General features: G+C 33.7%; 1 protein-coding gene across 3 annotated transcripts in view; it reads left to right on the top strand.

The window, feature by feature from the left end:
- MMS22L (MMS22 like, DNA repair protein) overlaps window positions 1-14,979 on the top strand; it is a 112,197-nt gene that overhangs the window by 94,777 nt on the left and 2,441 nt on the right. For all 3 annotated transcript variants that reach the window (XM_016130185.2, XM_036220143.1, XM_036220146.1), the window contains exons 21-23: window positions 1,623-1,834; window positions 4,596-4,759; window positions 13,537-13,633. In XM_016130185.2, coding sequence (XP_015985671.2) covers window positions 1,623-1,834; window positions 4,596-4,759; window positions 13,537-13,633 — 473 coding nt within the window. The remainder of the gene's footprint in view (window positions 1-1,622; window positions 1,835-4,595; window positions 4,760-13,536; window positions 13,634-14,979) is intronic.

The raw sequence follows: 14,979 nt of genomic DNA, 5'->3' as shown, positions 1-14,979 counted from the left end.
GGAAAGCAGCGAATTGTTCATTATCTGAAGGTTTTGAGTGAAGGCAGTGGGTATAGAGCTCACATGGTAGTTTTCAGAAATATTTAAGAGCTCCAGTCAAGAACACTTGCTGAATGAGTGTGTGGGGCATAGAAAAAATAGAACACTTTTTAGATTCCAGAGTGGCTGCTTATGTAAATAGTAGTGCTCCTAATGGAAACTAGAAATTCTGGAGATAAAGGGACAAAGTTAAGAATTTCACAGTGGCTTTAATTTGAGGTACTGGAGAATATTTAGGTAATGATGTCCAGTAGGCACCTGGATCTGTCATTCAGAAGAAAGGGCGGGGCTGGAGGTGTACTTTGTTATTCATTAGTGTCTGATAGTGAAAATAAGTGCTGCTTAATTTGGGCTCTAGCAAGGGAAGCTGAGGAGGAAGGGGAGAATGGATTTTGACTAGGTAATAAGCAGTCTCTTCAATAAATGGAGTGTTTTAAACAGACTTTTATGATTTCTAAGACTTTTAAAGTTGGCTCTTTGATTTTGTATTTATAATAGCATTTAAAACATAGTTTAGTGTGTCCACTAGCTGAAAGATAAGCAAAGATGGGTAGAGGGGAGTCGTGGGCGGCAGGAGAGTGGAGTGTTTGTTCCATGTGACACTCTTAAACCAAAATTGTATAGTTAATAAAAATTCTTATAAACCTCCAAAGTTGTTAATTGAAAAAGTTGGTTATTTATCCATTTGGCAGAATTGAATTGGAACGATATTTTTAATTGTTTCTCTGGAAAAACACTTTGTGAATCAAAGTACCAAATTATAAGTGAACTTTTTGGACATGATTTGTTGTCGTGTTGGTGATTATCTCTATTTAGTAATATGTAATATTTAGTAACATGAGCAGAAAAAAATCTGTTTCTCAGGGTATTAGTTTAATTGTAAGTATCAAGTGCTGTAATCCGTATGAAAATATTTTGTTAACTTCTGTATAAATGGAAAGGATTAAATAAACAGACATGTAATCAACTTCTTGTTCTGTGTGACCTTGATCAAGCTCTTAACTTCTCTAAAGCTCAGTTTCCTCAGCTATAAAATTGAAGCTACGGTAACACTAACTCAAAAGTTTTTGAGGAATTTAAATGAAATAATGAAATTAAACTGTGTGGCATAGTGCCTGCCAAAAGAAAACCTCATAATAAATTTCATTCTGAATCATAATCTACATTTATTTCCTTTTGTTAATTTTTTTAAAAAAAACAAATCACCCTTATTAACAGGGAAGATTTTTAGCATAAATTCTGGAGTCTTACTCAAATGACCACTCAAATGTGGTGGTCAAGTTTTTTGAGGATGGGAATGAAAAGGAAGCTTCCTTTGTCCTCATACACTTTTCCCCTGCTTCTTTTGGGTACGCTCCAAAGACAGGTGTGTTTGGTTAGATGCCAGGGCACAGGAGCTACCAAGCTCAACAACTCCCTGAACTTCATATAAACATTATCTACATTATCGATCACTAGTGGGCAATATCCTTGTTGACTGTGTAAGTTATAAATTCTGATTCGAGTATTAATGAGGGGGACTAAATTAGTAAGTCCTAAATGTTTTTTTAACTTTACCTTTTAATATATTTTTTCTCCTGTAGGGCATGTGTATCGTGCGTTGTCAGTCTCAAAATTCAAATGCCTATTTGAACCAGTTGCTAGGGAATGTTATTGAACAGTATATTGGGCGGTTTCTTCCAGCTTCTCCACATATTTTAAGTCTTGGACAACATCCTGTTTTGTTGGCATTGAGAAACTCGGACACTGTTGCACCGATGTCACCTCTAAAGAAATGCATTGTACATGTCATAAGGTACCTGTAAATATTAAAAATAAGTGGTATTTATAATTCGTTCATCTATTAAAAAGTAACAAAGAATCTCAAAAGTATTGGCATCCATTAGGAGACTGGTTACTTGGAAACTTTTTTTTCCTGAGAAGTATTATCTAAGATTTCTAAAATGACTTGCTCATGGCTGCCTCAGACAATGCTCTTTAAATTGCTTATTTTCTCTATATAGCCAATTATTTTCTTTATATATGTCTTAAATATTTTAGTTTTTATCAGATAGATTAGTAATTGTATTTCATACTATATGATTTAGTAAATATTTTTATAAAAGATAATAAGTAAAAATATGATTGGTAATATGAAAAAGAAAGCTATACAAAGTCCTATTTTGTTAACTATTCTCTGCCTTAATTACTCAGTGTTGTTATTAGGCAGACAAATAAATGAAATTTCTGAGGTTCTCTACTAAACTCATACCTTTTAACTGCAACATTAGAAGATTCAATAATAGAAATTATCTTTTCTTTGTCTTCATAGAGTATTTAGTCATAATATCAGTTTTTAAACTCTAAGATGCTATGATGATATATATTATTCTTATCTAGTATTTTTTCTGTTTTTAATGACCTGATCATATTCATCACCTTTCTGCAGAATTCTGTATCTAAAATATGTTCTTCCTTCTGATCCCCCCCCCCCCCCCCCCCATGTTCTTAGTGTTCTGCTCACCAGGTTTGGAAGCTTTATAATCTTTGTTCTCTCTTCTTTGCCATTCTTTGGCAGATAATTACTTTCTTCCCCTCTTTTCTCATCTCTTTCCTCAGCTTATACCTAGACTATTACTAGAGTCTCTTTTCTATTTTCACTATCTCTAGTTTTTTCTTTAAGTACAGCCTAAATAATGTCCCCAGGTTACTTTTCCGGAAATACTGATCTGTTATGACAGTCTCCTACCCCTAGACCTTCTTTTGCTCTTTTTTGCCTGTGGAAAAAACTCCATACTTCTTAGCTCTCCGTGATATGACACTGAACTTTTCCATGGCATCATATACAAATCCTAATGAGATTGGCTTGGTTATCGTTCCTCCAAAATGCTTTACATTTTCCTACATTACAGCTTTATTCATACCATTTTCTCCATTAAAGTGTCATCTCTCTAGACAAAATTCTACCTAGATTTTATAAGACCTACACTTAATATTTCATTGTACCATAATGCTTCTTCTGAAGTCATGTGTTCCATACAGGTCATTCGAAGAATTGTAAAATTTTTGCTTTACTTGATTCTGAATTCCCAATAAGATTGTATAGTGTTCTACCACTGTGTTTGAGATATAGTATAACTAATTCTAGTACAAACCAAATGATAAGTACTGAAGTGAAATTAAATCCTTAAGGTCATAAACTGTTTAAAAGCCCATTATTTAGGATCCTGGTAGCTTTAGCTAACTTGCCTATTTACCAGTGAAAACATTTTTCTCATGATTTCTGGTTGAAGACTCAAAAATGTAACAATTCCTTTTTGTTTTGTTCTGTTTTGTTTTTAATACTTAGGAAAGAAATGGAGATCGCCACCTATGTCTTTCTCCATTTCATGCTTCTCTGCTCCTGCATTTCTCCATCTTAATTAGGGCTCTTTTTCTGAATTTCCAAGAATTCTGGGCTTATTTTTCAAAGCACCTATCACACTATTAATAATTGTTTTTTTTTTTCTTATCCAGCTTTTCCACTGGACCCTGAGCCCATTGCTTTCAGAGACTATATTTTACTTAACTTTACGTTCTTGTTCTTAAACTCGTACCTGGTGTACCATAGTACCAATAAATTTTTATTCTATGCATTAGGAATTCAGCAGTGAACAAAAAAGACAAAACCCTTGCCCTCAAAGAATAAATGAATCTTCTAATATATAATATTTGTTCATGTTACTGTATAGAGTAGAAATGAAGAAGACATAGTATCTGCCCTGAAGGCGTTTATAATTTTTAATGATTTCTATGCTTCATTTTGGCAAATTACTATTGCCTTGCAAATATATCTGGATGTCTAGTTTAGATTTACATGCATTTGACAATTTTTCATATTGTCTAGACTTTTTAGAAACTGAGCAATTCCCGCTTTCATTTATTCACTTAACAAATGTACACTGAATGCCTATTTGAGGCAAGTTCTAACAGGTAGAGATATAAAAGTGGGTTGGATAAATTATCTTTGTGATCTGTGTTGCGTTCTAATGCTAAAATTTGTCCTTCTTTGAGAGTAATTTAAATCTTAAATTACTTCTCTGATTATTTTACTTCCTAAGCTAAGGGTAGAGGTAAAGCTAGAGTAGGAAGCTAATTCCTAAGATTTATTAAGCTAATTCCTCTTATTGATCTGGAAAAATAAGATCCCTCCCAAGTCCCTAAATAAACAAATGTGAGGAGATATTTCTTTAGGAGATTTTACATTGGAGAAAATGTTGCATCACTGAGGAGCTGATAGAGGATATCAGGTTTATATTAGAAAGGAAAAAAACAAATTAGCAATTAGATTTTTATTTGGATTTTGATTAAATTCATTTTTGGCCCTTATTGCACACCAAATGGATATATAGGCATTGCTTGTAAAATCTTATATGTATAGAAGATAGCATGATAAAATATACATACTTTTTAGAAATTGTGCTCTATTAATTTGGGGGAGGGGTAAATTTTCCAGTATTTATAAAGTGTATATCGTTTGGTTCTGCTCCACTGAAACTTTAAACAGAAGAAAAAACTTAAGTTGTGCTTCTTTCCAGGAAATCCTACTTTGAGTTTAAAGGGTTCTTGTTCCCTCCTCGCTTAGCATCCATTCTGGCCTTCATCCTCCAACTCTTCAAAGAAACTAACGTAGACATTTCTGATGTTGAACTACTCCTCCCTGGCATTTTAAAATGCTTGGTGTTGGTGTCTGAACCACAAGGTTAGTTTGAGTTTGTTATATTTTTCTCTTCACAAATTAAGAAAATACTCTTTTCTAACAGTTAATGAATAGTTAGGAAAATATTTGATTATTTTATATCAGTTTATATATATCATGGCTGAAGAACAAACTCCAGGTTAATAGCTGAGGTTGAGTATGATAAAATGGTTAAAAACTGACATGTTTCAGTCTAGTTTCATTTGGTTTCCTTTTTTCCTCCAAAAGCAAATAGTTTACTTAAGGGCTGCTTCTTCTGATTAGACTTGTTAACATCTTAAAGAATATTTGGTTCAATCTGACTCCAGTATTAAATGCAACTTGTTAAATATTAAGTGATGAGAGGGGTCATAGCAGTCAACATACTTTCCTCTGTTCAGGTTTGTGCTAGAATATCTAAGCTGATTTCTTGGGCAAACCTGTAAGAATCCTTTGATCCTACTCCTTTTGTCTCTGAAGCCTTACTGCCAGTGATCTCTTTAAAATACCATTTATTTAATCCCCACTGTGAGTAGCATGCTTTAATAAGCTTATTGGGAATATGCAGAATAGTAGTCATAGCTCTATCCTGAAGAATTTATTTAATGTAAATAGAAGGCTCTGTGTGTATATGTGTGTGTGTCAACATAATGTGATTGTTCAGGGCAGGACATCTTAAATGCTTATACTTAAGTACTTCTAACTGCTCTGATAAGTGAGTGCAATATGTATTCTGAAGAATCTGAGGTCAGTGCCCAAAGTGATAGCCGAAAGCTCAAACAGCTCTTTGAAATGTTCTGTTTTATCGCAGAAAAATGATGCATATTTAGTTTTAATCCTTACTTATTTTAGTATTTAAGATGTTCTTTCTGTTCCCAAGCTTGGTTTTGTGAAAAATGTTGTGGTATATTAATTTAGGATACCCTTACGTAATAGCAACATCCTTTCACTGAAGAATACTCAGATGGACTCCATACTCTTCTTTAGAAATCGTTTGCCTCATTGAAAACTTATGCATACTTTTAACTTCAGTGAAAGCTTGTACAAAACAAAATTTCTTGAGACAGAGTAGATAATATAAGATTTTAGCTTGCCTCTTATTTCGATGATAGTAGTATTTATTATGAAGGAGACCAGGGTTTGGAAGGTGAATTTTACTGCTCATTTCTAGTGTAAACCAAAATCAATTTTAGACTGCAATAAAGAATAAAAAGCATTCATTTTGAGCGAACAGAACTGTAGCCTGGAAGACACAAATTTAGATAACAACCTAAAGTGTCCCCCACCAAAACAAAGTGGAGGCCATCCTTTATGTTTTCAGTTTCATGCAAATGAGGTTTCCAAATGTGCCTTTCTGATGGGAGGAGGCAGGTCTCAGTCTATTGGTAGAAAGACAAAGGAGGGTTTTCCCCACGGTGATTGACTCAGTGTAAACTAGTGGGACGTACTGCAGGAGAAGACATAAGGATTGTTACTGTAAAATCAATTGGTGGTAGATTAAGGGGACAGGAGAAAGCAAAGGGGAGAAGTCTCTGGGATTAAATATAAAGTAAAATGGAGGGATACATACTTTTTACATTGGTGGGTACAGGAAAGTTAATCAACATTCACAGCACATAGGGTTGGTATACCTGGGACAAGATAGCCACAGAGGGCTCTGTGGTCTCCAGCTCTGTTGCAGTGGGTTGTGCCCTGAGGGGTCTAGATAAAAGGGATTACTCTGACATTCCAAAGGTATGTTATCTTAGATGCAAAAAGACAATAGAATTACTTAAGATAAAAATTGACCTTTGTCAGGAAATCTACAGGCTCGGGATGCAACTACCCACTGTGACCTGTTTAGTTAGGAATTTTTATGTTCAAACCATTCTATGTGTTTAATTTCAACCTCTGAGTTTGTAGGTCCCACCATTGCTGGTCTCCCCTGAGATCGTCCGATGTAGCGTGTGGCCCCTTTTTCATCCACATCTTGGAGCAGTATTAAACACAGATTTGTATGCTTGGCTCAGAAAATTCTCTCTGACTCTCCTTGTAGTCTCAGTGTTTAAAAGGACAATTTGTAAAATTATAGAAAGTGTTACTAAATGACTTGCCAAGTCTGCTCCTAGGTATATTCCTAAGAGTGTTTTAAACAATGTCTATTCTAAAACCTGTACACAAGAGCTTGAGGAGTTCCACTTTTGGCGTGACAATATAAGGATCTCTGCCAAGTTGTTTCCAGCAAAACTGGTGAAAATTACTTAAAAGAAAACACTTAAATTCTCTGTAAATTTGCCATATAAGGATATACAGCAAATGGAGAAACATTTATTTAAGAAAATCTACTCAAACTTAGTAAGAACAGCAAGAGTCTGTGGTACTTGAACCAAGACCCCTCTTTTCTACTTCTCTCCCAGCTCAATAAGACAAACTCTATTCCAGACTGGTAAATCCAAAATCATAGGGCTCCCTCTCTTCCCAGCTGTCAGTAGGAGTTCTATCATCCTGTGAGAGACAGTATATCAATATTTCTTATCCTTCCTTGCCCCACACTACCTGATGCTAAGGCTATGTTCTAGGCGAACATGGCTGAAAAGTAGGGCTCCATTCTTCTCAGTCTCCACTTATGGGATGGTTGCAGTACATTGAGTTTGACACTGAGAATATAGGGGTGCCGATCATTTTTGCTACAGCTTAGAGGTGGGTGTTCCATGCCAAGAGAAGCAAGCTGAGGGGACTTGAAGCTACTTCCCCTTCTTCTACTAGCATTCAGCTCCTCAAGTGAGTGTGTCACCCAGAAAATAGCGGGTACCATTGTCCCTGTCCCCAGCGCCAGAACTACACCTTTGAGATTTTGCCTATCACTCTTAATTCCTCCAAAAGAAATGACTTCATTTGCAACAGAGTGAAAAAGTTCTAGCCTAAAGGTGCTATCAAAAAAGAGTGGTGTTTGTGGTGAAAGGCAATAGGTAGGAAGATAATAGAATCATTGGAGATATAAGCGAATCTGTAGACCAGCTAGTTTGGTGAGAGAATTTGTGAAAGAGACAGCTGGATAGAGCCCTTGGGTCAAAACAAATCTCCAACACCAACCCCAAACTATCCCCTCTGAAAAAGCCAGAACTTGATTAGTTCAGTCTGTAAAGCAATTTATGCCTAGGCATTATCAAAAATAAAACTGTAATCAACCAGCAATTAATGGAGCTTCACAGCTGGATGTGGTCAGGGAAAGGGACTAAGAGAACACTATCAAAACCACTGTCTTCCAGTGGAGACTGGGAATACCTAAGGTTATACCACCATCTGAGGAGCAGTGTTAGAGGTTTCACACTGAGGGGGCAGAAGAAGGAAGAAGTAGACTTCACTAAGAAAATGTCCAGTTTTCAACAAAGAACTTTATAAGACATGCAAAGAAACAGAGAAGTCTGATCCATACACAGGGGAAAAAAGCAGGCAAAAGAAGCTGCCAGCGAGAGCAGATACTGGATTTAATTGGCATACTTCAAAGTAGCAGAAGAACAAAAAACACAAGACATTTAGAAAACAAAAAGTAAAATGACTGTTGTAAATCCAACTATATCAAGTAATATTAATTGCGACAGGATTAAACCCACCAATCAAAAGGCAGAGATTATCAGAATAGTTTGTTTTTTTGTTTTTTTTTTTTTTAAGATCTAACTATATCTTCAGGAAACATTTTAGATTCAAATATTGAAAGTAAAAAGATGGAGAAGGATACATCATGCAAACCCTGACAAGAGAAGGTACGAGTGGCTGTATTAATAGACAAAGTAGGTATTAGGCCAAACAATGTTCTTAGAAATAAAGATGTTTTATAATGATAAAAGGGTCAATCCATCAGGAAGATTTAACAAAACATGTGCACCTAACAACAGAGTATCAAAATATAGGAAGCAAAAACATGAACTACACCTCAGTAATAGTTGAATCTTTTGGTTTCCACTTCAACATGTAAAGAGCTTGGAAGTGATCACTCCCACCCTTATTGAATCATCTTGGCACCTTTGTCAAAACCAAAACAAAATTTTAAAAAACTCATAGATACGTAGGTTTATTTCTAGACTCAGTTCTATTCCATTGATCTGTCTTTATGCTATTACCATACTGTCATGATTATTGTTGCTTTTTACTACGTTTTGAAATGGCAAAGTGTAAGTCTTTCAACTTCTTTTTCAAGATTATTTTGGCTATTCTGGGTCCTTCGCAATTCCATATGAATTGTAGAATCAGCTTGTCAATAGTCTACTGCATTTCTGGTCAGAGTTACATTGAATGTGTAGGTCAATTTGGGGAGTATAACTACCTTAACAATATGAACTCTTCCAATCCATGAAAATGGCATGTTTTTTCCATTTATTTAGATATTCTCTAATTTCTTTCAATTTATTTTTTCTTTCGTTAAATTTATTCCTAGTTAATTCTTTTTGATGCTATTGTAATGGAATTCTTTTCTTAATTTCATTTTCAGATTATACCTTGAAAGTATATAGAAATATAGTTGATTTTTGTATTTTCATTTTGTATCCTGCAACTCTGCTGAACTTATTTTTTAATAGTTTTTTAGTGGAGTCCTTAGGATTTTCTATATACAAATCATGTCATCTACAGATAGGGATAGTTTACTACTACTTGTTCGGTCTTGATGCCTTTTATTTCCTTTTCTTTCCTTGCAATGTTGATAGAAGTGGCAAGAGTGGAAGTCTTTGTCCTGTTCCTAATCTTAGGGGGAAAGTATCTGCTCTTTAAACATCTTATATGAGATTAGTTGTAGGATTTTCATAGATGTCCTTCATCATATTGAAGCAGTTCTCTTCTATTCCCAGTTTGTCATTATGTGATGCACTTCTTTATCCTTCATAATTCTACCTGTTCTTAAGTATGCTACCTGTCTGAAATTAATATAGCTACTACAGTTTTGTTTTAATTGTGTTAGCATTGTATATATTTTTCCTTCCCTCTTATCTATCTGTGTCTATATTTAAAGTAGACACAGTTATAGACAATATACAGTTGGGCCTTTTTTTTATCCATTCTCATTCTCTGCCATTTAATTAGTTTTAGACCCTGTTATTTAAACCATTCACATTTAAAGCGATTATTGGTATTGTTGGATTAATATCTACTATAAGTGTAACTTTTCTGTTCATTGCTCTTGATATTTTTAATATTCTACTCTTTTTCTGCCCTCTGAACGTTTTAATTGAGGACATTATGATTTCATTTTCTCTCCTTTATTAGCACATCAAAGATACTCTTTTTAAATTTTGTCTTTTGAGTGGTTGCCCCAGAATTTGAAGTATATATTTAATCTAAGCTAACTTTCAAATAACACTATATTCCTTCATGGTAGTGCAGGTTACCTTTAACAAAATATTTCCAATTCCTTTCTCCTGTCTCTTATAACATTTTGTCATTCATTTCACTTATCCATAAGATATAATCACCACATACTTGTTGCTATTATTATTTTGGACAAAAAGCTATCAGATTAATTAAAACCGAGGAGAGCTTTCCAGGACCAGAAGCCTGCTGCTGGAGCTGATACCAGTAGAAATATTTAAACTGAATTCGACAAATTGTTATATACTCAGTTTTGGGGGCAGCAGTTTGTCCTATTACCTCAATTCTCTGATACATCTAGGAAGAGTTTTCTGTTTGTTCAGATTATTTCCTCAAATTGATCTATAAATTTAGTGCAACTCCTACCAGAATCCCAGCAGACTTCTTTGTAGAAATTGACAAGCCGATTCTATAATTCATATGGAATTGCAAAAGACCTAGATAGCCAAAACAATCTTGAAAAGGAAGAAGTTGAAAGACTCATACTTTCCAATTACAAAACTTAGTACAAAGCAACAATAATCATAACAGTGTGATACTACCATAAAGATAGACATATCAATGGAATAGAATTGAGCATCTAGAAATAAATCCATGTGTCTATGGTTTTTGTTTTGTTTTTGATAAAGGTGTCAAGATGATTTAATAAGGGAAAAATAGTCTTTTCAATAAAATGTGCTGGGTCACATGGTTAGCCACATGTAAAAGAATAAATCCGTACCTTAACACTGTATACAAAACTTAAGTAGACCTAAATATCAGAGGTAAAACCATAAAACTCTCAGAAGAAAGCATTGGAGTAAATCTTAATGACTTTGGATTTGGTAGATATAACATTAAAAGCATGAGCCACAAAAGAGAGAGAAAGTTGGATTTAATTAAAATGAAAATCTTTTGTGCTTCAAAGGATACTATCAAAGTGAAAAGATGACAGAATGGGAGAAAATATTTCCAAGTAATTTATATAAGGCACTTGTTTCCACAGTATATAAAGAGCTATTATAACTCAATAATAAAAGATAAATAATTAAAAATAGGAAAATGATTTAAATAGACATTTCTCCAAAGAATATGAACAAATGGCTAATAAGCACCTGAAAAAGTACTCAACATCAGTATTCATCAGGGAAATGGAAATCAAAACCGCAATGAGATACCACTTTATACTCACTAGGTTATAATAAAAAAGATCAGATAATAACAAGGTTTGGCGAGAAGGTGAAGAATCAGAATCCTCATATACTACTGTTGGGAATGTAAAATGGTGTAGCCACTTGGGAAAACAATCTGGTAGTTTGTCAAATGATTAAACAGAGTAACCATGTGACCTAGCATTGCCACTTCTAGATATATACCCAAGATAATGAAAATAGATGTCCACACAGAAACTGTACATTAATGTCTGTGTCAGTGTTATTCCTAAAAGCCAAAAGGTAGACTGCCCATCACCTGATAGCTGAATTTTTAAAATGTAATATAGTCATACAATGGAATATTATTTAGCTGTAAGGAGCGAAATACTGGTATATGCCACAACACAGATGAATTTTGTAAACATAATTCTAAGCGGAAGAAGCCAGTGTCAAAAGATCACATGTTATATTATTTCAATATATGAAATGTCCAGAATAGTTATATTTATAGAGAGTAAATTACTAGTTGCTTAGGGGGATAGGGAGTGAAATCAGAGGATAGAGAATGATATCAAAAGGATGTGGGGTTTCTTTCCAAGGTAAAGAAAATATTCTAAAATTGACTTGTAATGGTTGCATAATTCTGTGAATATACAAAAAAACTATTGAATTGTACATGTTAAGTGGGTGAATTGTACTATGAGAATTATATGACACTAAAGCTAAAAAACTTTAAAAAGTTACCCAGTTTTTTAAAAAAGCTCAGTGCAATTAAAAAAAATAAACAAAAATAGCAAATATTTTTTAAATAAACTGTGCACTAATATTCAGAGCAGCATTATTCGTAATTGTAAAATGAAAACAACTCAAATGTCCATCAACTAATGAATGTATAAATAATATGAGATTTATCTATACTATGGAATATTATTTGGCTGTCAAAAGGAAGTGTTGATACATTCTACAATGTAAGTGAACCTTAAAACATGCTAAGACAAAGGAGGCAGTCACAGAAGACTAGATTGTCCATGATTCTGTTTATATGAAATTTCCCAAGAGTCAAATTCATAAGGACAGAAAGTAGATTAGTGGCTGCCAGGGACTGGAGGAGGAAGAAAATGGAGAATGAATGCTAATGGATATAAGGTTTTGGGGGAGTTGATGAAATTGTTATGAATTACATAGTGATGACAGCTTCATAACTCGGTGAATATACTAAAAACCAATGACATATTTTAAAAGGTTGGTTTTTATGATATTGAAGTATACCTCAGTCAAGCTGATATTAAAAAAACAGTGCTTACTACTCATGTGCTACGAAGGCTATTTCTTCAGGTTCTGGTACTTTTTCCATCAAAGAGCTTTTGGGGTTTTGCAAGAAAATGTCTTTTAAAAAGAGCCAGATATATTGACCCTAGAATTGTATCTAACATGAAAAGTTAATTTCTCAATAAAGACAAGTATGCTGTATCTTCTTTATCCACTATCTTCATGCCATGAAAAACATGTACTAAATATTAATTTAAGTACATGTGCATCATATGTCTTCTCGTGCTATAATGGATTACACTTTCTGAAAATATTTTTATTGTTAGAAGGCACTTCCCCACTCCCCCCCGCTAACTTATATTTAATGGGCCAAAAACAACACAACAAAAATTAAATAGCATTTGGAACATGTTGAATATTTTAAATTCTCTCTTGCCTTTTTTCCATTTTTATGTACAAGTACACAATTTTAAAGGATTTGGTTGAATATTTAAAGAATACAAATGTTCTTTTTGTAATTTTGCTGTCGTTTGAAAGGAAGGTAGCATCAAAAATAGTTTATATACAGTACAGATATTTGTGTGTATGTGTATTTTTGATTAATTTTAAATGAAGACAAGTTCTGGATTCTAATTTGTTACATATATTTTGTTACTGGGAAGACTATGCTTATGAATTTTAAAAAATCTAAGTCAGCTGAATTATTAAATGCTGTCTTTTGTCAGTATGTAACAGTGCTTGCAGGATTGGTATGTTATTGTGTTTTTGAACATGGGCTCTTTTCTAAGAGAAATACATATCTTCACATGTATTTTTTCAGTTATAATGTTGTAAAAAATAGACTCGAGCTTTTTATATTTTCTTAATATAAGAAGGAGGTCGGGAAATATACTTTTGAACAAAACAAAAATTCATAACTTTTATTTTGAGAAATAACAAGAAAGCATATATATACTTTAAGAAAACAACATATTTTTCTAAATCAAGAGTGTTTATAAAAATGAGGATCCAGATGGTCTATTCAGACAAAATGTATAACGCTATAATTTTTCCTCCTAGTTAAAAGGCTAGCCACAGAGAACCTGCAATACATAGTAAAAGCCTGCCAAGAGGGGTCAGAAGGAGACCCTGCTGCCCAGCTGACTTCGGTGTTTAGGTAACTGGAAAATATGCCAACTGGCAAGGAGACTCTTGCCAGCCTTTTGACAGCCAACATGTTTTTTAAATAACTAATTATCCAAAACATAATGCGTTACTACTTGTTTATAGTATTTCAATTATTATATTTTTGGCAGTAGTTTTGTTACACTGCGTTGTTTTATTAAAAAAGTAAACATACCGGGGAGAAAGATAAGCAAGCTGAATTAAAATTACCTGAGTATTTAGTAAGGAAACTCTTGCATACATTTAAGAGGAAAAATAGGTAATGTGGGTCATTATGACAGGAGCACAGGCCTGTGCTCCTAAATAAAAGTTTACTCAGGATCCTGTGTTGAAGCACATGTCACGGGTTTCTAACTTGCTTTAGACCCTGTTGACCCAGAAAGCTCTCTTGTGTTTCATTTGTGAGGCGTAGACTTTGAGGAATAGATCTGTTGTTTGTTCACAAGACTAACAGTGAAACCTGAGGAACTTTTTTTTTCTGCCTTGCTTCTTTGTCTTGTGCTTTCTATAGGGCAGTATTTTTAAGTATTCTCACAGTTTCTACCAGTTTATCTTTATTATACGTATCTCTACCCTATCACTACCCTGATAAATAATTTGGGGTCATTTTCTTCATCTATGTTGGATCTTTGATTTTTCTATTTTTGTTCTCATCATGTAATTAGCACTCGTCAAGTGTTTACAGTTAATTTAAATTATGATCACTTGAAATAAATGTAGATTTGTGAAAACTGTAAAACCTTAAAAGGGAAGAAAGGACTCTGTATGAATATTAATGTATAATTTACTAAGCTAAGTGGCTTTTATTTTGGGGAAGTGAAAATTTTAAGGTTAAAATATGTAATGCTTATTTATAAAGACCTCTTATAGATCTAAAGTCTCTTCAGTTAAGGAATATAAAAATATGTTGCAAGTAACTTACTTTTCAATATTTTCCGATGAAAATATTGTCAGTTTATCTAAAGATATGAAGAACTGAAAATGATTTAAGAAACCAGACTCATTTTTTTCTGTCTTAGTCTCTTCCGCATCCTTACCACCAGATTTTAACATGTGGACTATAGCAACAAAAAGTCCCTGGCCTTAAGATTTTTTTTCCCCCTTATTCTCCCTCTTGAGATTCCAACTCTTACCACTCTTTTCTTGGCTCACACTGAAATAAGTCATTTCTGTTCTTCATTTTTAAGTGTTATAAATAGTCTTCTTATGACCCCTGGATTCTTAAGGTAATCTTACATGAAATCATCTTTTTTGTGTTCAGGTTATAGCTGATTGCTATATAGTTGCCAGCCCAATGAATTGCCCCAAAAGTAATTCTGAATAACTTGATTTACTTTC

The sequence above is a fragment of the Rousettus aegyptiacus genome, unplaced genomic scaffold (genome assembly GCF_014176215.1).
Source record: "Rousettus aegyptiacus isolate mRouAeg1 unplaced genomic scaffold, mRouAeg1.p scaffold_m13_p_1, whole genome shotgun sequence".
NCBI classification, from domain to species: domain Eukaryota; kingdom Metazoa; phylum Chordata; class Mammalia; order Chiroptera; family Pteropodidae; genus Rousettus; species Rousettus aegyptiacus.
This window is presented reverse-complemented; position numbering and strand designations above follow the sequence as displayed.